General features: G+C 50.2%; 2 protein-coding genes across 15 annotated transcripts; one reads left to right on the top strand and one right to left on the bottom strand.

Annotated features, from left to right (window-relative positions):
- Positions 1-162: 162 nt before the first annotated feature.
- On the top strand, positions 163-11,168 carry CENPT (centromere protein T). 9 transcript variants are annotated; one of them, XM_024978166.2, is made up of 13 exons: positions 163-1,323; positions 6,497-6,587; positions 6,728-6,815; positions 7,210-7,306; positions 7,431-7,564; positions 7,671-7,707; positions 7,925-8,073; positions 8,729-8,929; positions 9,238-9,558; positions 9,823-9,913; positions 10,496-10,672; positions 10,754-10,858; positions 10,937-11,168. In XM_024978166.2, exons 2-13 carry the CDS (start codon positions 6,555-6,557, stop codon positions 11,058-11,060), a joined length of 1,557 nt encoding a protein of 518 aa, XP_024833934.1. In that variant the 5' UTR covers positions 163-1,323; positions 6,497-6,554; the 3' UTR covers positions 11,061-11,168. The 9 variants fall into 9 exon arrangements, with proteins under 9 accessions (XP_024833934.1, XP_024833935.1, XP_024833933.1 ...); XM_024978167.2 differs by having other exon boundaries at positions 6,479-6,587; XM_024978165.2 differs by lacking the exon at positions 163-1,323 and adding an exon at positions 5,226-5,413.
- Positions 11,169-11,170: 2 nt separating this feature from the next.
- TSNAXIP1 (translin associated factor X interacting protein 1) lies at positions 11,171-22,468 on the bottom strand. 6 transcript variants are annotated; one of them, XM_010814672.4, is made up of 16 exons: positions 21,949-22,466; positions 20,374-20,476; positions 16,914-17,026; positions 16,658-16,778; positions 15,450-15,543; positions 14,693-14,889; positions 14,150-14,285; positions 13,550-13,719; positions 13,319-13,478; positions 13,110-13,240; positions 12,840-12,965; positions 12,531-12,683; positions 12,320-12,429; positions 11,982-12,108; positions 11,782-11,888; positions 11,171-11,572 (listed from the first exon to the last, which is right to left on the bottom strand). In XM_010814672.4, the coding sequence occupies exons 1-16, from the start codon at positions 22,095-22,097 to the stop codon at positions 11,332-11,334; spliced, it is 2,238 nt and encodes a 745-aa protein (XP_010812974.1). In that variant the 5' UTR covers positions 22,098-22,466; the 3' UTR covers positions 11,171-11,331. The 6 variants fall into 6 exon arrangements, with proteins under 6 accessions (XP_010812974.1, XP_002694870.2, XP_010812976.1 ...); XM_002694824.6 differs by having other exon boundaries at positions 16,658-16,781; positions 21,949-22,465; XM_059877460.1 differs by having other exon boundaries at positions 11,486-11,572; positions 11,743-11,888; positions 16,658-16,781; positions 21,949-22,467.
- Between the last annotated feature and the right edge of the window lie 110 nt (positions 22,469-22,578).

Raw genomic sequence — 22,578 nt, 5'->3', positions numbered from 1 at the left:
CCGCGCCGCCGGTCTAGCCGCCCGCCTGCGCTCCGGAGTGGGCCCCGGGGACGCCGCGAAGGACCGCCTGAGGAGGAGGACTACGCCCCCCACAATGCACTGCGCCAGAAGCCGCTCACTTCCGGAGCGGGGGCGTGCTTATTCCGGCCGCTTTCCAGTGCACGGCGACGAGCCACGTAGAGAGGACTCTTCACCTACTCGGCTCACCCTCGGCGGACTAGAGAGGCGTATTCGGTTGGAGCTCTGTCGCTTGGAGAGCCCTTCGCAAGGACCTGGAATCCTGAAGTGGGTTGGGCGGTGCGCGCCTCTCCAGTGCGCATGCGCTCTGGGCGTGTGCCCAGCGAAACTACAAATCCCGCAATGCCTTGCGCTAAACTTGGCGGCTGCGGCCTGGAGCGCCGCCTAAGGGAAAGGTCGGGTTGCAAGCTGATCAGGATACGGATTAGGTTGTGCTGTACGCCGGAAGCGGTCCCACAACCCAGAGCCGCTCTGTTCGCGGCATTCCTGCGGGGGAGGGGAGGCAGGGCCTTAGCCTCCCACCGGGGCCTCAGGAGCGTCTTTGTCTGCATTGGAGACTCCCACCGACTTTGACGCTGCTTGCGTTGACTCACTTACTGACCAATGATCACATATAGTCAATCACTGGGTGCCTACTGTGTGCGGAACACAGTGCACGGAGTTGGAAATCATGTAGGAACCAAGTCGACCCGACACGACTATAGAGGGACTGAGGGTCGGACTTGGATAATAGATGTGAATGCACGCTAATGGATGTCTAATCACAGAAATAAACACTCCAAAAAAAAAGAACACGAGAGGAAAAATTCGGAGGCGGAGGCCCCAGAAGAAAAAAATCCATAAGGGACTTCTCTGGTGGTCCAGTGTTTAAGACTCAGCTTCCACTGCATAGGGCACGTGTCGCATCCCTGTTCCCGGAACTACGACCCCCAAAGTTGTGTAACGTAAAAAACAAAACCAAAAACGTAAACATCCACGAAAGCTTGGGTAGCTAGGAGCAGCTGGTTCTTTCCCTGGGCGCCAGTATGTAACGCCCTGAGGCAAGCAGGAGCTAGGCTCCGCCCTTAAAGAGACAGAATGGCAGAAGCTCCGAAAGATAACCAAACCAGGCCACCTTAAAAGATTTGTGGTTTTATTATGACAGCGACTGCGAACTGTTGGAAGGGTGTGAAACGAAAGGATGGACAAGATTTGTATTGTAACAAGTTACCTACCGATTCCCTCGACTTCTCTGAGGAAAGTGTTCTAAAGGGCAAGAGAGACTGGAAAACCAAGGAAGCAGGCTCTTGTTCAGAAGAATTAACTGTAAGCTAGCCCTCCTCCTTTGCTGAGTACCCCGTTCCTCCTACTTCTTGCCCTTCTTCTCCCTTTCTCCTGACTCTCCCTCCTCATTTTGTGCTCTTCTGATTACAAACCACAGGTAGTCTTTCAAAGCCTAGTATACATTATTTCTAATTATTTGATATAAAAAAAATAGATCGGGCCTTTTAAAAAGAACAATAGCGCTCCGAGTTAACTGCAGAAGAGAACAATAGCACTACAACTGTTATTTTTTTTTTTTTAAGTTTGTTATTTATTGTAAAACAAACCCATACATAAAATGTTCTAGAAGCATACAGGACAGTGCAGGAAGTGGGAAGACCTATTTTTCTGGTCCCAACACCCAAACATTACCTGTTTACATTTCTGTTTACGACCAGTGTGATTCTTTGTTATTTGTGTGGGTTCCACAGAACCATCCCTCCTGGCCAATGCTATTGAGGTCCACGGCTTGAACCAATTTAGATTCAGAAATGCATTCTATAGTATGTGTAGCTCATGCTGAAACATGTGCATTCATTTGGGTGAATCATTTATACTATTAAAACATGAATACACACTTTGTTATATGTTTGAATGTCTATAAAATGTGTGCGGTAGAGATAAAACTCAGCAAAAGATCATTGTATTGTTATATATTTTCATTGTCATACAGTTACCAATATGGTTCTACTCCTACCAGTCTCAAGACATACCTTACTCAAAAAAAGTTGGTGAGAGGTCAAATTGATGTCATTTCTTTGTGTACAGAACATTGAAGATTATGCTTTATAGAACTCTACCTTCTAGTACATAAAATGACTTCTAATCTACATAGTATTCTACACTGAAAAAAATACCTGGAATGCAATGCATGGTTTTCTCTCTACCCTCACTGCCCTGGCCACCTTTTATCTTGTCACCTCTGGAGAAAGGCAAGAACTTTTGTCACATGTCTCCCTACTTCCAATCTTGCCTCCCTTGCAATCTGTTCTTTACATCATTGCCAGAGAAAATATGATTATGTAATACATCTGCTTAAATCCCTCCAGTGGCCTGTTGGCATTTAGAAGATTATTCAGACTCCTTTGCAGAACCTGTGAGGTCACGTGAAGACCTCATGTGGTCTGGTCCCATGAACCTAGTTCTTTTGTCTGTTAGTTTTGGGGTTTTTTGTTTGTTTGTTTGTTTTTTGGCCGTGCCACATTGCTTGTGGGATTTCAGTTCCTGAAACAGGGATTAAACCTAGGCCCTCAGCAATGAGAGCACAGAGTCCTAACCATTGAATTGCCAGAGAATTCCCCCTTTTTCTTTTTTGACAAGTAATATAAAGCCACAAGGTTTCCCTCGTGGCTCAGATGGTAAAGAGTCTGCCTGCAATGCAGGAAACCCCGGTTCGATTCCTGGGTCAGGAAGATCCTATGGAAAAGGAAATAGCAACCCACTATAGTATTCTTGCCTGGGAAATCCCATGGACAGAGGAGCCTGGTGGACTACATCCCATGGGGTCACAAAGAGCCCAACACGACTGAGCAACTAACACACACACACAAGTATAAAGTTTAATCAATCATGGAAACACAGGACAATCTATGGAAACAATATTATGCTAAAGTAAGCTTGTTCTCAAATTGTTTTGAAAAGGTTTTTATGTGAAAAAACATTAAAGGTTTTTATGTGAAAAGCATGTGTATCATCCAGTTCAAGACTTTATAAATAATAAATAAATGTACTTAGGTTGATAGTGATGGTGGAAAAGTGCCTGCAAAGGGCTAGTGAATTAAGTCAGGTAACACAGAAAGTGAAAGTGAAAGTTGCTCAGTTGTGTCCAACTCTTTGTGACCCCATGGACTGTAGTCCATGGAATTCTCCAGGCCAGAATACTGGAGTGGGTAGCCTTTCCCTTCTGCAGGGGATCTTCCCAGCCCAGGGATTGAACCCAGGTCTCCTGCATTGCAGGTGGATTCTTTACTGGCTGAGCCACAAGGGAAGCTATCATAGAGGTCAGATCTAAATGACAGGGTGCAAGGTAAGGGAATTAGAGAAGGTGAGGTTCGGAAAAAAAAACAAAACCGGCACTTTACAGGAACAGATCACCTTTAATTCACCTTTAATGAGGCGAGAAGGGGCAGCAGTCCCATTAGTTGGCTGCTGTGCTAAGTCAAGAAGAGAGTAGGTATATATGAAAACATATACATGTTGAGATACATCATTTTGAGGGGGTCCTGTTTTTCCTCATGATTATTTTTAATTAGTTAGCTTTCAACAACTGGGGTAAGGAATTCCTGAGACCGGCCGGAGACTGGCATCGGCTGGGAGCTGAACGTAATCAATCTTAATGCCCATTCCTTTCTTCGGGGGAAAAAGTTCTTTATTCTGTATAGAATGGTGGGGAGGACCTGGAGGGGAGTTTTAACTCCAGGCTATTTTGAGCCGTGTAGCTTTCCTTCACAGGGAATATTGATATGATTTTCCTCCGCAGTTCTCTTATTTTGAGACGCAAAAATATTTTTTTTTAATTTTTGAGATGCAAAAATCTTATATTTTCTTTAATCTATGTTTAAACACAAACACAAATGTGCCCATGCTTGTTTCTAGTATCTGATACTTCACACTCAATTTAGGATCATGAAGGAAAACTCCACAGGAAATGCATTACTCAAGTTCTACTTCAGTTCCCACTAAAACTTAAGAAAGGTGAGCAATGGGGCTATCAATTGGTGAAAATATGGTAACGGAGTCTCCAATATTAACAGAACTTTTGAGAGCCGGAATTCATCTCGAAATTGCTTGTGTTTGGAAATTTTAACATCTCTGCTGGATCACAAACAGCTCACTAGCCTCCTAGCCTGAAAACTGATCTATTGTGATAGATACAGACACATTGGTCAGCAAATGCAAATTTGACCAGATCACATATAGAATACAGTAACTTTTTAGTGGCCCAAATGTGTCTCTCCTCATCTTCAGAGAGGGAGATGAGAGTGAGAGACATTCTAACAATAGTAGCGCTATTTTTTTTTTTTTTTTTTTGTGGCCTGGCTTATTATATGTCAGATCCTGAGTTAAACATTATCTCTTTGAGTCATTACACACATACCCTTATTAGGTGGGTATCACCCTCCTTTTACAGGTAAGGAAACCGAGGTTTTGAATGGTTGTGTATATTTGCCCAGGTTTAAGAATGGGGCTTCTTCCCCAGTGGCTTAGTGGGAAGGAATCTGCCTGCAGTGCAGGAGATACAGGAGATGAAGGTTCGATCCCTGGGTTGGGAAGATCCGCTGTAGGCTGCTGCTGCTGCTGCTAAGTCGCTTCAGTCTTGTCCGACTCTGTGCGACCCCATACACGGCAGCCCACCAGGCTCCCCGGTCCCTGGGATTCTCCAGGCAAGAACACTGGAGGAGGAAATTGCAACCGTACTTTTGCCTGGAAAATCCCATGGACGGAGGAGCCTGGTGGGCTGCCGTCCATGGGGTTGCTAGAGTCGGACACAACTGAGCGACTTCACTTTCACTTTTCACTTTCATGCATCGGAGAAGGAAATGGCCACCCACTCCAGTGTTCTTGCCTGGAGAATCCCAAGGACAGGGGAGCCTGGTAGGCTGCTGTCTATGGGGTCGCACAGAGTCGGACACGACTGAAGCGACCTAGCAGCAGCAGCAGCCAGTATTTTTGTCAGGAAAATTCTACGGGCAGAGGAGTCTGGCGGCCTACAGTCCACAGGGTCGCTAAGAGTCGGACACGACTGAGCAATTGAACACAACACACAAGGTAAGGATGCCTGCAAAACCAGTTTGCAACCACCATTGTACACACCGAGAGAAGGCCGCTGCAGCACTAGAACTGCAATTCCCATGGGGCTGTGCGGCTGCCTTACGAGAGTTGACCTAATTCGGAAGCATCGCGATAGTTGGCTTAAATGAGGCGGCGGGAAGGAGACGGCTGTGGATATTCAAGCCGTTGGGAAAGTGGGCAATGAGGCCATGGCCTACAACTTCAGCCCTGACAGCGAGCCCACGACACGCACACTGCTACGGCAGGTGCTGGATACAGCGGTCCCGCGCACACCGCGGCGAGCTCGGAGTACTCGGTCTGGGTATGTGAGGGCGCTGCGCCAGCACAAGAGCAACCACAGGCCCTGCGAGATGGGGTCCCGCGCTGACTCAGTTTGGAGAGGGAAACTTGAGTTCCGGAGAAGAGCAGAGCCCAGGACTCAGACCAGGCTCCTTTCTCCCCCCTGGACTCGGGTCATATGTTTGTGCCCCAACCCCTGAGCCTCCAGGCCACTCAGGACCTCAGAACTCAATTATGCAGGCATCACTGGGGGGGCCGCTTTTGGAAGCTCAGAGCCTGGTCTTCTGCTCTGTTCTCTAGGCCAGTTTTCCAGACTTGTCCAGGCATCTGCCCTGAACTTCCTCCCAGGCGGTTCGTTCCCAGCTGAAAGATGGGGAAGGAATTGGAGAGAACAGCCTGAGTAGCAGTCGGGAGGCAGGAACTGGAACGATGCTTTGCTAGGGAGCAGGGAATTTGGCCGGACGTGGTGGGAGTGTCAGTGGGTGAGGGCGGTGGTGAGCTCATGGTGCAGAAGGTGTGGAAGATGGTGTCTGCTGACATTCTGGGGCGCTGCAGTTCTTTTATAGACAATGAGAAGCCATTCACTATAGGTTTTACACCTATGAGTGACGAGGTGGGAGTTATGCCATAGAAACATTTATGTAGTTCTGGAATCTGAGAGGAGATTGGACTGGAAAAACTAGGGCTAGAGTGACCCATGTGGAGGTTGCTGTCCGACCTTGAAGAGTACTTAAGAGGTTTAAAACATTTTTTAAATATCCTTAGTTTGTTTTAATGTCTAGAACGGATACTTTTCCAGTTGTTCCGCTTATCAGTGTGGTTAACCCCTGATTCTGCCAAAGTCACCTCTGTGAAGTTTTCCTCAGCCCTTCTCTCTGGCTGGGTCGTCATATTTCCTTTCTCTTCCCATTCTTCTCTGGCTCCCTTTTATCCACAACCCTGTTGACACAGGACTGGGAACCCGGCTACGGGAGGGGCAAGTGGTTTCTGGGTCCCTGTCCCTGAGGGTAGAAGACTTCAGCCAGGATCCCAGATGAAGATACGTCTCTAATTCCTCTTGTTCCCCTTTCCTACATGATTCTCACAGTTGCTGGTCTTTACACAGTGCCCAGAGAGACCTGCTTGAAACACCTTCCTCTAGGAGGCAGAGGAGTCAAACAAAGATGACTGCCAGGCGTCGTTCTCATACAGCCACGGTAAGTGCCCTACCCACTGACCATTATAGGGCTCTGGTTGCCTTCAGGGGACCCTTGAGTTCTAGCTCTGCTCTGGAGCCCACGTGGAGGGACTCTCAAGGCAAAAGAACAGACTGATTGCTTGGTGCTTTTCCCCAAAGTCTGTTGACAGATTGGCCCGTGTTCAAGCCAGTGGACACCTGGAGGAACAGACACCCCGGACTCTGTTGAAGAACATCATACTAACTGGTGAGCAAGCACTGGCCTGCAGTAAGAGTCAGGCTCCAGCCCCATGGTATCCCTCATTTAGGGTAGCCTGCCCTGTCAGCTTCATGCTCTCTTTGCTATTTCTTTATTTTTGGTTGCAATGAGTCTTCGTTGCTGTGTGTGGGCTTTCTCTAGTTGCAGCAAGTGCAGGCTACTCTTCATTGCAGTGCGTGGGTTTCTCATTGCAGTGGCTTCTCTTACTGCAGAGCACAGGCTCTAGGGTGCATGGGCTTCAGTAGTTGTGCCACTCAGGGTTAGTTGCTGCACAGCATGTGGAATCTTCCCGACCAGAGAACGAACCTGTGTCCCCTGCATTGGCAGGCAGATTCTTACCCACTGCATCACCTGGGAATTCCTCACCTTGCTATTTCTATAGCTCCAGAATCTTCCATTGTAATGCCAGAGGCTGTGGTGAAGCTGGTGCCATCACCACAGGTGGTCCAGCCTTCCAGACGGAAAAGCAGTCGGGGCAGGTACAGTAAATTCCCCCCTTGGACTGGGCTGTTGGGGGCATTATTGGTCAAGGAGTCTCTTGGGGGGCCCCAAGAGCCAGAATTGGGTGTCCTACTCTGTCTGAGATAAGCTCCATCCTTGTAGTCTGGAGCTGCAACTTCCTGAACTTGAGCCCCCCACAACCCTGGCTCCAGGTCTGCTGGCTCCTGGCAGAAGGAAGCAGAGGCTGAGGTTGTCAGAGTTTCAGCAAGGAATGGACTGGGGGCATCTTTCCCAAGGTGAGGTCCTGGACAACACCTGTGGCCACCCTCCTCTGTCCTCTGGAGAGACTGAGGAGGCCTGAGAGGCCTGGTGACTTATGGTTTCTTTTTACATCTTCTGTAGAGCCTCGTGAGAATGCTGATGCCTCTTCCCTCACCAGGTGCTGTTGCCTATTTATTCTGGGAATTGGTGGAAGAGAGGCTTGGGAAAGGAGGTGCTGACTAGGAGGGAATCTGACCATACTCCTCCATGCTCACAGCATGGTGGCTGTTCTAAGAGATGAGACCACCAGGGGAGCTGGGGGAATTTCTGGGGTGGGGGAAGGGGGTTAGGCCTCAGGTACCTGACTTTCCTTTGTGCCTTACCCCTCCCATCAGCTCTCTCAACTTGACCTTTGCCATGCCTCTCCAGCCACAATCAGTGAAGAGGCCTGGTTTGGCTCGTAGACCTCCTACTCGCCGAGTGGTAGATGTGGGTACATTTTTGCAGGATCTGCGAGATACTTCCCTGACGGTGGCTCCTCCAGGTAAGGTTGAGATTTTCCTCTTCTAGTCGATGGGGAAAGCTTCCACCCCATGATTGATGGGAGGTGCTGTTGGGTCCAGGGTTGCTTCTCTCTCCTTTGTGTCAGGAATGGTGAGCAGTCCTGGCCAGTAGGTCTATGAGGACTTCCTGGTTTCTTTCCACAAGTTGCCTTTTATCTTGTGGATCCAGTCTTAGTCCCTCAGTATCTTCCAGAACCCTGTATCCTTGAAGAGCTACAGGAGTCAGGGTAGGAAAGGGGTGTGATATGGTGGCTGGAGCTTATTGAAAGATTGAAAAGGGAAGTTTCAGGATGAGTTGGTCAGCCAGAGCTGACCTGGGAGCCTGATTCTAGAAAACAAATGAAGTTCATCACGGCAAGAGAAGGGTTTCTGGCAGAGGGACCTGAGAAAGAAGTGAAGAATGGAGGCATGGGTGAGCAGTTTGAGTGGGGCAAGCTCTGGAGCCTGGGGATGCCAGGCTGAGGAGCAGGGAGGTAAGCAAGGAGAGCTGTGGAAGAGAGATTAAGCTGAGTGCTAGGTAGTCTTCTCTTTCTGAGGGCCACTTGGGCAGACCCATAGACCTACTACTTAGGCCCTGGTGACTGGGTAGCAGCAGGTGGGCAAAATTCTGAGTGCCACCTGGCCTTTGATTTCCAGGTGAGAGCCACAGAACCCCTGTTGCTACTGTGCCAATGGACACAGTGTTGGAGGACACCCAGCCCTTCTCTCAGCCCTTGGCTGGCCATTCCCCCAGTGTCCACCACTCCCTGCCTTGTCCCTCTCCCTCTGGGGCCAAAGAAGTGGAGGGGGCTGCCAGTCGCAGGACACGGAGCAGTGGGCCTGGACTTCAGAACAGCTGTGAGTATGTGGGGCATGCGACCTGGAGTCAAGCCTAGCTCGAGCAAGAATTGGCATTGGTGGTTTTTCCTCCTCAGGCCCATAGGTGTGCCCTTCCCCCTCCCCCAAGTCCCTTTAGAGGGCTCTTGATCCGTTCATCCAATAGCAAAGTCAGTGTTGGGCCAGGACACTCCAAACCAGTACCCTGGTGCCGCCTCTGGCCTTCTTCCCTCCTTGATGGGCTAGGCTGGGTTTTACTACTCCATCTTTACCTTCTCAGAGCTACAGCCCTGGCCTACTGCTTCTCTAGTGTGTATTCTGTCCCCTAGACTCAGGTCCTGGAAAACCAGCCCAGCTTCTGGCAAGAAAGATGGAGGAGGTTGAAGCCATTGCTATGGGCTTGCCAAACACCAGCAGTGTCTCTGGAGAAGATGGCATAGAGCCCCTACAGAATGGAGTAGGTGAGGAAGCAGAGGAAAGTATGGAAGAAAGCATGAGTGTGAGGGAAGTGGAGAAGGCAGCAGAAGAACAAGGATCTGCCAGGGCAGAAGAGCCTGAAGGACACACAGAGGTGGCGGCAGCAGCAGGATCCTTGGGGGCTATTGAGGCCAAGGAGCCAGAAGGATCTTCAGAGGATGAAGACACCTCTGGTAGGTTGGGTACAGGGCCCAGTGTAGGGATCAGGGAGTGGGTGGGTAAGTAACAGCTGTGTTCCTGGCCTCGGAGGAGGGACTTAACCTGGCTTGTGTTTCTGGGCACAGGTAGTCTTGGGCCAGGGAAACTCTGTGAAGGGCGCCTTGCTTGGCCGGAGCTAGTTGGAACCATCAAAGAACAGGATAAAGGAGCTGCGGGCCTTCAAGGTTGGGTAAGATGGTCAGGCCTGAGCCTCCTATAACCCTGTGCTTCCTCTGCAGCAAGTCCAGAATTGCCCCCCAGCACTCCAGAGTTCCTTCGGACCAGGCGACTTCAGTTTCCTGAGCCGGCTCCACCACCAAGCACTGCAGTGTAAGAGCCCATGACCCTGTTCCACACGGGCCTCTTAGAAGGGGACAGGCACTGAAGTTGGCATTGGGCACCATAGGGTTATTACTCTTCCTATAGGTATGCAGATGTTATCCAGTAGAGCACCCTGAGGTGGGCTGGGCAGGGCTCACTGAGAGCACATCTGTCATCCCATGCTGCTTGCAGGGGCATAGAAGAGCCTGGCCAGGGGGAAGTACCTGGGCTAATAAGTAGTCAGAGGAGGCTTCCTGGAGGAGGATTAGCAGAATGGGACAGGCAGCAATAGCTGGGGGAGTGTCTATGCTAAAGCCTGAGGATCATGGGCCTGAGCAAGTAGTGGTTTGTATGATGAGGTGAGACAGGGACATTGTGTCCAGTTTATGAAGCATCAGGGCCCCAGGGAAAGACCAGGCTTCTACATAGCCCCACATCTCCATTGCCCACCAGAATTGGTTGGAACTGTAGGCCCAGGCTGGCCAAGGAGCACAAGGACCCCAATCTTGGCAGGAGCCAGCAAGATTTATCTTTGATTAGGGGCCTCTTAAGGGAGCATTTAGCTTAACTCTGTTCACTTCTTGTCTCCAGGTTACCTTCAGAACTCCCAAAGCATCTCTCGGCCAGGATTCCTCCCAGGCCCCGAATCCCTGGCTCCAGACCCCGTCAAGATCCCAACAAGGCTGGACTGAACCACTACGCAAAACTCTTTAGCTTCTATGCTAAGATGCCCATGGAGAAGAAGGCTGAGGAGATGGTGGAGAAGTGGTGAGTCCTTGACATTTGTAGGCTGGGGAGAGGAGCCCCTCAGATCATGAACAGTCTTTCCTACCCCAACCTTCCTGGCAGCCTGGACAAGTACTTCCAGCATCTTTGTAACGACTTGGAGGTATTTGCTGCTCATGCTGGGCGCAAGACCGTGAGGCCAGAGGACCTGGAGCTGCTGTTGCGAAGGTAAGCGGATGGAAACAGGGAGGTGCTGGGTATGGGAATGCTGGCACTGATTCTCTCATTCTCTGTCCTCTGCTGCAGGCAGGGCCTGGTCACTGACCAAGTCTCCCTGCATGTGCTCGTGGAGCGGCACCTGCCCCTGGAGTACCGGCAGCTGCTCATCCCTTGTGCCTTCAGTGGCAACTCTGTCTTCCCCTCCCAGTAGGGGCCAGGACTCAACACCTGCCCTGTCCCACCTGGGGTTGCTTGGCGCCACATACACTTCTAGGTTTCCTCCCCACCCCTCAGCATCAATAAAGTGTCACAAACAGAATATGCTGTGTTTTGATGCATTTCCTGGGACAGCCAGGCAGGGACCAAGCCCCTCTCCTTGACTCCCCATCATAACCTAGAGAATAGCATGGGTTAAGACAAAGAATTTTATAACAGCAATCAGAGGTTAGCAGCACGGGAGCACTTAGGCTGCCCCAGTGGCCTTAGCTTGCAGGTTCCTGCTCCCGAGGCCCCATACGCCTAATGTCACTCATCTGAAGCTGTTCTAGTGCAGTCTGGAGCTGTGTCACAATGCCTTCTTCCCTTTCCTCATCCTCCTCTGGCATTTCTGTCATGGGGAGCTGGAAGGCCTGCCTCAAATAGTGGTTCAAGGTCTGCTTGTCCAGGTTGGGATCAATGTTCATCAGGGCCTCACGTACCTTGGGTAGGGTCACCTCCTCGTTGCTGTTCCGCAAAGAAAGAGAGAGACAGACCTTGACCCTCTGCTCTTTACCCAGACCCCAAGATGCCCTCTCCTGGGCTTGAGTGTTATGTAAGGCCCAGCAGCAAGCTTGATGCTTAGGGAGACCCAGGGGCTAGAGGTGCTACTTTGTGGGCCAGCCTGCAGGACTTGCCTATGACTGGATGAGCCTGTGGGCCCCAGGATCACTCACAGTTCCAGGCCCAGCTCCTGCTTTAACTCGTTTAAGTATTCATCCTTTTCCACCACGTACTGTTCCCACAGCTTTTGCACAAAGGGCACGCTCTGGCCCTCCTCATCCTGGGAAGGGGCCACAAGGCAGGGTGAAGATACACGGGCTAGTCTAGGCAGAGGCTAGGTCAGGGCTGGGCAAGTTCCTGGGCCCCAACCCACCTCCATAAACAACAGGCGGTAGTCGAGCAAGTCTGCATTGCTGCTGCTGGGATGCCAGCCCCCTGCCTCCATCAACTCCTGGATTCTCTCATCCTTCTTCAAGGGGAAGGTGCTCTTGAGGACAGTACTGTAGGGAGACATGAGGGCCGACAGGCCTGGCGGAGGCCTGCTTACCCATCTTACTGCACCCCTCTGCCAGTCCTACTAGTGCTCAAAAGGGCAGCATGCCTTGAGGTTCTGGCCTTTTCCCACCAGGCTCCCCTTCCCCCTGCACAGCTGGGAACCAGGCCAGAGGGCATGTTGGGCTAGAATTTGGGGTGACCCAACTGGTCTCTCACCTTAACTGCTCCATGGTTAGTAGGCCCTCATTCTGGCTGTCAACGTTTGTCATCTCCTTCAGCAGCTGTGCTATGGTCTGCTTCTGCTTGATGTACACACTCTCTTTCCTCTATGGGAGGAAGCATTGACTATCTCACTGTTTCCTAGAGGAGTAGGGACAGAGCTGGCCTATGCTGGGGACAAAGGGTAGAGAGCCAGGCCCAAGCTTACCTTTCCCATCAAGACTGCATAGAACTGACTCATGACTTCATTGGTATGGAAGAGCTTGATATATTCAAAAATGGTGTAAGCCCAGGCCATGGCATCACCAGGCCCAAAGTGGCGCTCCAGGAAACTGAAGAAGAAATCTGGGAACTTCTCTTTCTGCAGGGTAGGGGGAAGACTGCTTGGTTGGCCCTCCTCCCAGTTCCCTAGTGCTTCGAGGGAATACCGCCCCCTCACCGCCCCGTCCACATCCACCCTCCACCATTGGAGGATTCAGGCAGCCATGCCAGGCTAAAACAGCTGGAGAGATCTGACCTGCTCCTCAGTGATACGTTCCTTCCAGGCATCCTTGAGGAGTTTTACCACTTCCTTCTTGGTTGGCTTCTTGTTCTCCACAATGCCATCAAACCGAAGGAAAGGGGGGATGGATTCCCCATAGCCCTGAAAGGAACTATGTCAGCTTGTCTCTGGGCCCAGCTGTAGCCCCACCAACAGGCAGGGCAAAGCCCCACATCGTTCCCCCAGAACCTGAAGTTTTCTCAGCAGTGAGGCCTGGCTATTCCCCGAGCCCAGGGACTACCCTACCAGACCAGGGAAGAAGTCTTTCTCCCGGAGCAGCCCCTCGCCAATCTCCTCCAGAAGCACGTCCACCAGCTGGTCACTGTTCTTGCCCTCAGCCAGCATGTGCCAGCGATCTCGTCCTCCAGCCACCATATCTGCAGGGGTTGCAGAGAGGGAGCTGGAGTCCAGACCACACACTTGTGCAGTCCCTAGGGCCCGAGGGCCAGCGTTACCTTCACACTTGGACCAGTCCGGCCGTGGCGTGGAGGTGCGCTGGATCTCCTGCAGCTCAGAGTAGAACTGGTCCCGCTCCTTCAGTGTGCTCATGTGCAACTGCAGCAGCATCTCGTGCTCCTTGCGGACCTCTTCGTAGTCGTCTCTCAGGCTCTCCAGCTGTGGGCAGGGTGATTGGTCCTTGCTACCCACCTGTGTGGCCCTGCCCTACCCTGTCTGCCCACCAGCACCTGCTCCTGCAGTTCCTTGAGGGTTTTCTCCTGCATTTCAAAGTCCCTCCTGGGCACCACATCTCCAAAGTTGGCCTTCATGGTGTTGAGTTCCATCTGTGTGCGGGTCAGGTCTTGCCGGGCCATCTTCAGAGCCACTGTTAGCTTCACGGGGTCCTCCCCCCAGACGCCTGCCAGGAGGCCCGCCAGCTCGTATCACCCTGGCTCTGGGGCCTGTAGCCCAGGACAGGGTTGAGTGTCCCTCAGGGCACATCCCGGGTCTTCCTGCTCTCCCAGGATGGGAACCACTGAGTCTTTCCATCATGCTACCACTGTAGGACTTTGAGCTTAAATAGAGAAGCCCAAGACGTGGAGTACCAGGCCTGTGCAGCCCTTGGGGAGTCTAGGTTGTCTCAACTGCCAGCAATTGTTTCCTACATAAACAACAAGTCCGTGATTCTCAGGCCAGCTCAGAAGATCCACAGACCCTGGTGGCAGCAGGAACATCTCTCACTGGGAGTGAGCATGGAATGAGCAGGTATCAGGAGCAATGAATACATGGGAGTGAGTGGTGAGAGTCAGACTCCTCTCCAGCAGGGCAGAAACCCACCTCAGGCTTACCTGGGGACTGGGCTAGTGACATGTCTTCCCGCTGGTAGCGTAGCTCATTCAGGTCTGCAATGAGGATCTTGCGGGCATCTCTCTCACTGAGGTAGTGCAGATACTCCTCAGCCAGGTTCTTCCTCAGTTTGGTCACCTGTTGGGGAGATGGCTCTGTGGTCAGGGGCTGTCTCTGGACAGCTCATCACCACAGCGGATGGGTGGGTGCTGGGCGGCCCTACCAGGGCCTGGGGACAGAAAAGGGAGGAAGGAGAGGAGACTGGTTGTTCCTGTCAAAGTGTCGAAGCTTCCACCTGTGGAGAAAGTCTGGCAGCCAAGGAGTAGGACTCTGCTAGCACTGAGGGCCACACTGAGGCAGAGCTGGGCCAAGGAGGAGGGCAGCATGTGGAAGCAGGGTTTGGGATCAGGTGGTGGCTCTGTATGTTATTCCAGGTAGGTTAGAGAGAGCCAGGGGGTCACACCAGTGCCAAAGGCCTCAAGGTCACCCGTGGGGTGGGGTGGCAGGAATTCAGGGAGTTGGGCACCACATTACTCCCTTTTCACCTCAGTCTGCAATGAGATCTTCTCCTCATTCTTCTTGTCAATGAGTTTTAGCAAATTCATCTTCTCTTTCTTCAGCATGGAGATTTCATCTCTCTCCTCAGCCCTCATGGCCAGGATCCTCTCGTTGCAGTTCTCATTCACAGTGATCAGCTTGGCCTTCAGGGGCTCCAGAGCCCGAATTTTTTCCCTCTGGTGGGCTAAGCAGGGACAGGTAGGGGAGGCCCTTTGGGGCCATGGAAGACAAACAGCCAGCAGACACTGATCTGAGGTCACAGTGAGCAACTACGTCCCTTGCAAACTCAAGTCTATACTCCCATTCAAAGAAGTCTATACTCCCTGCTTAAGAACTTCCTGCACTTGCTTTTCAACCAGGGCAGAGTCCAGATGAGGACCGGGGTCTCACCTCTGCGCCTCCCCTGTACAGTTTTTAGTTATGCAGCTGTGCCATGCCCAGCACCTCCTGAGCCTGGGGAGGGAAGCCCCCTCACTTCCCTGAACTACACACTCCCTTCTGGGCTTCAGTCTCAATAGAAAAGATGCTCTGCTTCCTACAGATACCGCCCCACCATGCTACCAAGAATGGGCAGTAGTCAGTTGCCCTGGGGTGCCCTATCATGGAAGAGTGTAAGCAAGAAGGCTTGGTGACCTCAAAGCCCAGTTTGTAGGTACCCCAGACCCCTGCAGAACCCAGAAGATCAAAATAGGATCTTCTGTGCCTCTTCCAGGCTGGGCCCAGGCAGAGAGGCTGCAGTCTTACCCAGCATCACCTCATATGCATTCTTGATGGAGGACAGCAATGGCTTGTATGTTTTGAAGTCCTCTATGAAGAATTCAAAGATCTCTCTGTAAGGCTGGCAAGAAAAGGGAAACTGTCATCTCCTGGCCTATAGCTGCCACCCTCAGTGGGACCTAAGTGTTTCTTTGCTCAACTTAGAAGGGTTGTAGTGTGAAGCTGCCAGTCAATTCACATTCAAATAAATGCCACAGGCACCCTAGGGTCTCGCACAGTCCAGGAGCTGAGTCCATCCCTCTAAACTGCTCTCTGGAGACCTGGCAGGCAACCTGGGTCAGGGCCTCCCCCTCTCTACCTGTGCCCCCTCTCTGGCTCTCCAGACAACTGGCCTCCTCCATTCACTGAGCTTCAGCTGGCCTCTCACCAACACCCCTCCCTGTTTACAGCACTTTAGGCTCTAACCTTACATTCCAAACTCCAATGAGACATGTGCTTTCCTGTCCTACCTGGACACACCGGAAGCTTTTGGAAGCAACATTGTCTACTGGAATGAGCACAGACTCCTGAACCCACCCTGAGTTTGAGTCGTAGCTCCACTGCTGTGAAGCTGGATGCCCTCTCAGCTTCTGCTTCCTTGTTAGCGAGGTTCCTTTTAGCTCATGAGGCCATATCTAGGCCCCATCCAGAGCTTGCACACAGATGGTGCTCAGCAAATGCTTGTGGCAGTGACTAAGTCAGAATTGTGGGGTTCCCCATCATCATTTCCGTTTGAGCAGGAATTGGGTGATTACTTCCCTGATATGCATCGGAATCTAGGTTACATCCAGATTTCTTTCTGTCTTGGCTAAGTTCCTCAAGCTTGGGGCTGGTGTGACTGGGCTGGTGGACATTTTATGACCCCTGCTTGCCCAACTGTCAGGCTTCAGGCTCCATTCACTGATATCGAATGACCCAAGGTGGGTGCTGGGGATCACAGAAGGGACTGGAGACTGTATCCAGGCCACTTACTCAGGTCAAGAAGCCCAAGCCTCAGGAGAGTTTTGGTTCCACCCTGGTCGCTTTGCTTGCTCACTGGCTTTGTCATAGAACCTGTTTCTCTTACCAGGAATGGGGAACCCAAAAGAGCTGGGGAAGGCTGGTCTCTGCAGAAAATCTGAAGTGCCCAGTCCCGGTGAGTAAGGTTCCTTGGCAGCCCTGCCCCTGCCTCCCCGCAGGGGTTCTGTGGTTCTGACCTGCAGCCTTAATTCCTGGGCAGAATCTGTGCTTAGGTCCAGCAGGAGGAGCTCCTTGCGCAGGTAGTTCTCAAGCTGCTCCAGGTACCTCGGCTTGGTTGTGCCCAGGGGCTGCTGCAAGCTACTGCAGGGGGTGGTGAGCTGAGATGCCATGGACACCCTGCCGGACCCTCATGCCCCACAGGTCTGTGGCAGCACACATCCCTGTACTGTTTCTGGGCCCAGTCTATCCACCATCAGGCTGACCCTGGCTTACCCTGCCCGCTTCCGGTAGTCATCTGAACAGGGCTTTCGATTATGCAGAATGGTCTGGTCACTGATGTATCTGGGCCATGGGGACAGGTGGCCACCAATGGAGAAGGAACCAGACTATAAGAAGGGACAGGTGGGGTTACCATGACAACATTGCTCCCCTTCCTGATGTTCTTTTCCAGGCTTATCCTTCTACTCCTGGGTCTTTCCTCCCCCACACATGTCTTAATATGGTTCACAATTAAGACTGTGGTCCTTATGGGAATTCCCTGGTGGTCCAGTGCTTAGGACTCCACACTTCCACTGCCTGGGTAGCACCAATACCTCAGGGAAACAGCAACACTTTTGAAGAGCTATGAACGGGCCTATGCCCATGGAGAGCAGGCCAGCTGAGGCTGAGGTCTGGGCTGGCCACTGCAGAGGGCACAGAGGTGAGGTGGCAGGTCCCCAAAGCCTTACTTATGACTATGAAAAAAGTCAGAAAACTCCCTACGTATCTAAAAATAGAAGACTATTGTGCAGCCATGAAATATTTACAAAGAGGCTTAACATGGGTTATAGCAAGGGTTAAGTAAAGCCTGAAATTAGGGAATAAGCACAACCAGGTAAGATGAAAAACCAGAAAAGAAGGAAGAAATAACCCAAAAGAATATCAGCAGTTATTCTGTAATGATAGGCCATTGGGTGCTTTTGTATCTATAATTGTGTATTTTTCAAAATTTTCTACAATGCATAAATTACTTTGAAATAAAAAAAAACATTGAATTATTGAATTCAATATTAAAGCCTGCTCTGTGGCCCTGAGCCCAGCTTCCAGGTTCTTCTGGGATGGAGGCCAGGCCTACCTCCCATGTCCCACATATCCAGGTTCTAGGAGTCCTTCCAGAATAATGATAGCTGGCTCCTGACCCTCTTAGGGTGGAAATTGCCCCTGTCTCCTTGGGCTCTTCTTTGCATTCTTAGTTCTACCTATTTTATCTCAATCTTGCAATCATCCATTCTTTCCCGAAATATTTTGGAAAGTACATAGTAAGTCTTGTTGCTAGGTCTCAGGGAGGACTCCAGCCTCTGGGAGTTTGGGTTGACCTATCTCTGTACTTCCAGAATTGATGGCATCACACTTCATACTCTTCATAGTCTTTTTTGCCCCTTAATTCCAGTATGGTTGATTTACAGTGTTGTGTTAACACTCTTCATAGTCTTAAGTAGCATTTAGCAAGTATTGTGGAATAAATATTTAGGGAAGCATGATTTAGTTGGATGCATGATATAATAAAAACAGAAACGCTACTTATTGGGTGTATATGTTCACACATGCTTTGCCAGGGTCAAGAATGCTCCAGGTTGGCTATTCATATTTAGGATCTCAGGGGTTCTCCCTGATACTCTTTTCAATCCCAACACCCACTCTTTCCCATCATCACACCCCCATTTTCTCTCAGAAACAAGAGTAGAGTCTTGCTTACCACTGTATCACCAATGCCTGACACACAGTGGAAATCAACAAATATTTGTTGAATAAATAAAAACATAGCATGGGAGGGGGAAGAGATGATGAGACAGAATTGTGAAGAGTTTAAAGCTCAAAGAAAATGTGGTACATATATACATAGTGGAATACTACCCAGCCATAAAAAAGAATGAAATAATGCCATTTGCAGCAATGTGGATGGACCTAGAGAGTATCATATTAATGAAGCAAGTCAGAGAAAGCTAAATATAATATCAATTACATGTGGAATCTAAAATAATTATACAAGTTAACTTATTTACAAAACATAGACTCACATAGAAAACAAACTTAGTTACCAAAGGGGATAGCCGAGTGGGCATGCGGGAGATAAATTAGGATTTGGGGATTAACATATACACACTACTATATATAAAATTGGTAAACAACAGGACCTACTGTATAGCACAGGGAAATATACTCAATATCTTGTCTTACTAACCTATAAGGTAATAATTACTATATAATTGTAATAATAACCTATCATGGAAAAGAACCTGAAAAAGAATATATGTATAATGGAATCACTTTTCTGTACACTTGAAACTAACACATTGTAAAGTAACCATACTTCAACAAAAAAGAACAGAAAATATAAGAGTAACAAAGAGACCAGCCTTGAAAATTCCCTGAGAAGACAAAACCAGTTTAGTCATAGAAATAAAGCTTAATTTAGCTTATTTTGGGAGACTTAAAAAATAAAAGAGGCCAGATCTCGCGTTCTGTCTGCCGTTTCTGTCAAGAGAAGACGGAGTTAACCTATTTTGTTTTCCTGGCATAGGCTGCTTTCTTGGTCTGGTTATCAAACAGCCGTAAGCGGGTGGCTGGAAGGCGGTGTTCCCGTGAGCTGTGCTCTCTGCTTCCCCCTGCAGGTGAAAACGGGAAGGGCGGCCCCGGGGGTCGGAGGGACTGCAGGAGAGTGCAACGCCCCCTGGTGGTTAAGTACGGTATCACTGCCGACGAGCAAAATAAAGGGAGTGAGAGCCGGGTCCCACTTCCACTGAATAGCTGGCAGCCCCAAGTAATCAGGATCGTGCGGTAATGAGGCTGCGCTTGGTCTCCGCTTAGAGTCCACACTACCCCTTTCTCGCCCTGATATCAGGTTTTTGATGTTTGAAGTCCCCAGCCTCACAAAGGGTACAGATCATGTTCCCATCTTCTACATAAGATACACTCACCTAAGTGTGTGTTGGAAAACTACCACAGCCCACAATTCTCCACGGTGAGCTGGACTTACAAGTTTGCTCAAATGTGTTTTTTTCACCTGTGATTTTTGGACAATGGCTGTTTGGTGATTAAATAGTAGTAACAATCTTATGATAATATCAACAAAACTCCTAAATCTTAACTTAGCATTTTTTTAAATTTGTGGGGAGAATCAGCAATGGCACTCATTCCCCACTGCAGTGAAAGTGTAGAGTCCTAACCACTGGACTGCCAGGGAATTCCCCAGCATTCATTTCTATATAAAAACTTCAAAGAACAGGAATGGAGGGAGAGACTGTCCTGAGACTGATAGAGTTCCTACTTCCAGTGCAGAGCCAACAACACAATGGATGAACATTCTTTGCTACTGCCTTCACACACTTACTCACAGCAGTTATGGCACACATTATAGCAGCCACTCAAGTGCTACATCAGGCACTAGGGCTGTAAAGACAAAAAAGATACAGTCATTGTTCTAAAAGACCCTGACAGATCTGGTGGGACCGTCCCAGCACCACGCACAACGCCTGGCACATGATCGGCTGGATGAAGAAATGAGGTCCACTCCAGAATGCTGTGTTGCAAGAGAAGATTATCTGTGGGCAGGGGCTGGTCTGGGAAGGCTTTTCAGGTGAGGTGTGGCAAGTGTGCATGCTCCCACCCCAGAGGCTGGTGGGCCTGGCCTCTGACCCACACACCCCTGACTGGGGATCAAAATTTGGAGATCCCACAGGACATTGCCACTAACCAGCAGTGTCTTCCGTTTCTGAGAAAGCTTGCGTTTCTGGGTATTCTTGGTTTCTGTGAAGAGGGAATCATCTATGGACACTCCTAGAGGCCGCAGGTGTGCTCTGCACAGAGAAGGAGAAGGAAGGGGTGGGTGACAGAGCCTTGAGTGGGGAGTGCACTTCCACCCTTCCCAGAACCACAAGACATGGCCTCCTCTCTCCTCCAAGCCAGGTTCTGGGTCTTCCCAGTGCTGCCTCCAGATTCCCAGAGGTGCTGTCAACAAGCTCCGGATTCTGGGCTCAAAGTATTTTCCCACATTCTCCTCATCACTGGAATCTCATGTACTCCTGCAGTGGTATAACACCCCTTACCAGGAACCCATAAAACCATGCAGGCCTACACTTCCTTCAGCATTCATCTGTGGTTCTAATGATCATTGTATGTACATTACCAGCACATTCTAGGGGTGTGATACCAAAGGCAGGTGCTATAGGACAAGAAGTACAGAGTCTGGAGTCAAGAGTCAGGGTGAGAGTCTTGAACTTCTACTTACTAGTTAATAGGACCCAGAGGCTGACATCTATCTTCTAACAGGAACCCTCTTGGGCATGTAATTTAACTTTGCTCAGCCCAGTTTCCTTACAAGAAGATGGAGACAATTCTTTCTTTTTTTCTAACACATAATCCTCTGAGGAGTTCTAGTGTTTTATTTTTAAAATATTTATTTTAAAATTTTATTTTTTTATAAATTTATTTATAAATCTTATTTTTTAAAAAAATATTTATTTGGCTGTGGCTTTTCTGGCTATAGGAGCTTGTTATCATATTTGCAGTGTCCAGATGCTGCACCTGTGAATACAGGCAGGAGCTACCTTGAGGCTACGGGATGTTCTTGGGCTGCTTACAGATGCTTTTTTTATCTTCAGCCAGCGGGTAAAGAGGCTGTTTATCCTGTGGCTAAGAGTGCAAATCTAGAGACTCACATGGCTGAGATCAAATACCAGCTCCATGACTTATAAACATGTCTAAAACACATGATCTCTTCAGATTTCTATTTCTTTGTTTGTAAAATGATGATATTACCACCTCATAGAGTTGCTGTGAGGGTTAAATATGGTGTATGGAGCACTTGACACTTAATGCACGCTCAACACGAAAAGGCTAGCTGTTGCTAATGATAAAGTGCGCCTCCCCTTTTACTGGGCTTCCCCTGTGGCTCAGCTGGTAAAGAATCCGCGTGCAATGCGGAAGACCTGGGTTGGACCCCTGGGTTGGGAAGATCCCCTGGAGAAAGGGAAGGCTACCCACTCCAGTATTCTGGCCTGGAGAATTCCATGGACTATACAGTCCATGGGGTCGCAAAGAGTCGGACACGACTGAGTGACTTTCACTTTCACTTTCCCCTTTTACCAGAATGTAACCACCTTCCTGGGCCGACAAATCATCTGAGATTGTTTCTGTATCACTGTTCCAGTGGGGCTGGAGCCCCAGACCAATAGACAGAGGCAGGAGGTGCAGAGGTCTGAAGCAGGTACCCTTTCTCTTTCTGGAATTACTCAAGGCCTCCTCTCCGGCCTCAGACCGCCAAGCCTACCTCGACGTGGTGGGGAAGTTGAGGGGTTGCGAGTTCGGGGAATCCATGACCCTAGGGCAGCCGGGCAGCCGGGCAGCCCGCACCCGCGGCCTGGGAAGCTCTGGTAGTGTACAGTCCGTCACCATGGCGACCAGATCCCAGCAGCCCATCGGCGGGGGCAGGATCAGGATTGTGTCACGCCCCCGAATCCGGCTCCCGCGCGCCGGGAGGAAAGCCAAGCAGCAAAGGTGTACTCGGACGGGGAATAGGGACTGAAGGTCTCCTCAGAGTCAGTCATTACAGCGGCTATGACCCTAGCGACCAGAGCTGAGGCTGGGGCATAAACAGCGGCCATGGGGGAGGGAGGTGAACTGAGAGGCCGCAGCAGCGTTGCCAGCGGGAACTGTAGTTTTCGGTGTCTCAATGTCTTAGCTGAGCAGGCTTATGGCCGAGCATGTTTGTACTACATCTCCCAGAGATCCTCACCAGCCTGAGCTGGTCCGCCCCTGGAGAACTCTGCATTATGGGAAGTGGAGTCCGAAATGTGTCGAGGCGTGGCGGGGTCCAAAGCGAGTTGCAGGACTGGGACTCGGTTTCCCTGCGGCCCGGATTGGCTCTCTGGTCATTGGCTGAGCGGGGCGGATCTTGTCC

This window comes from Bos taurus, chromosome 18, assembly GCF_002263795.3.
Source record: "Bos taurus isolate L1 Dominette 01449 registration number 42190680 breed Hereford chromosome 18, ARS-UCD2.0, whole genome shotgun sequence".
Taxonomy (NCBI): domain Eukaryota; kingdom Metazoa; phylum Chordata; class Mammalia; order Artiodactyla; family Bovidae; genus Bos; species Bos taurus.
This window is presented reverse-complemented; position numbering and strand designations above follow the sequence as displayed.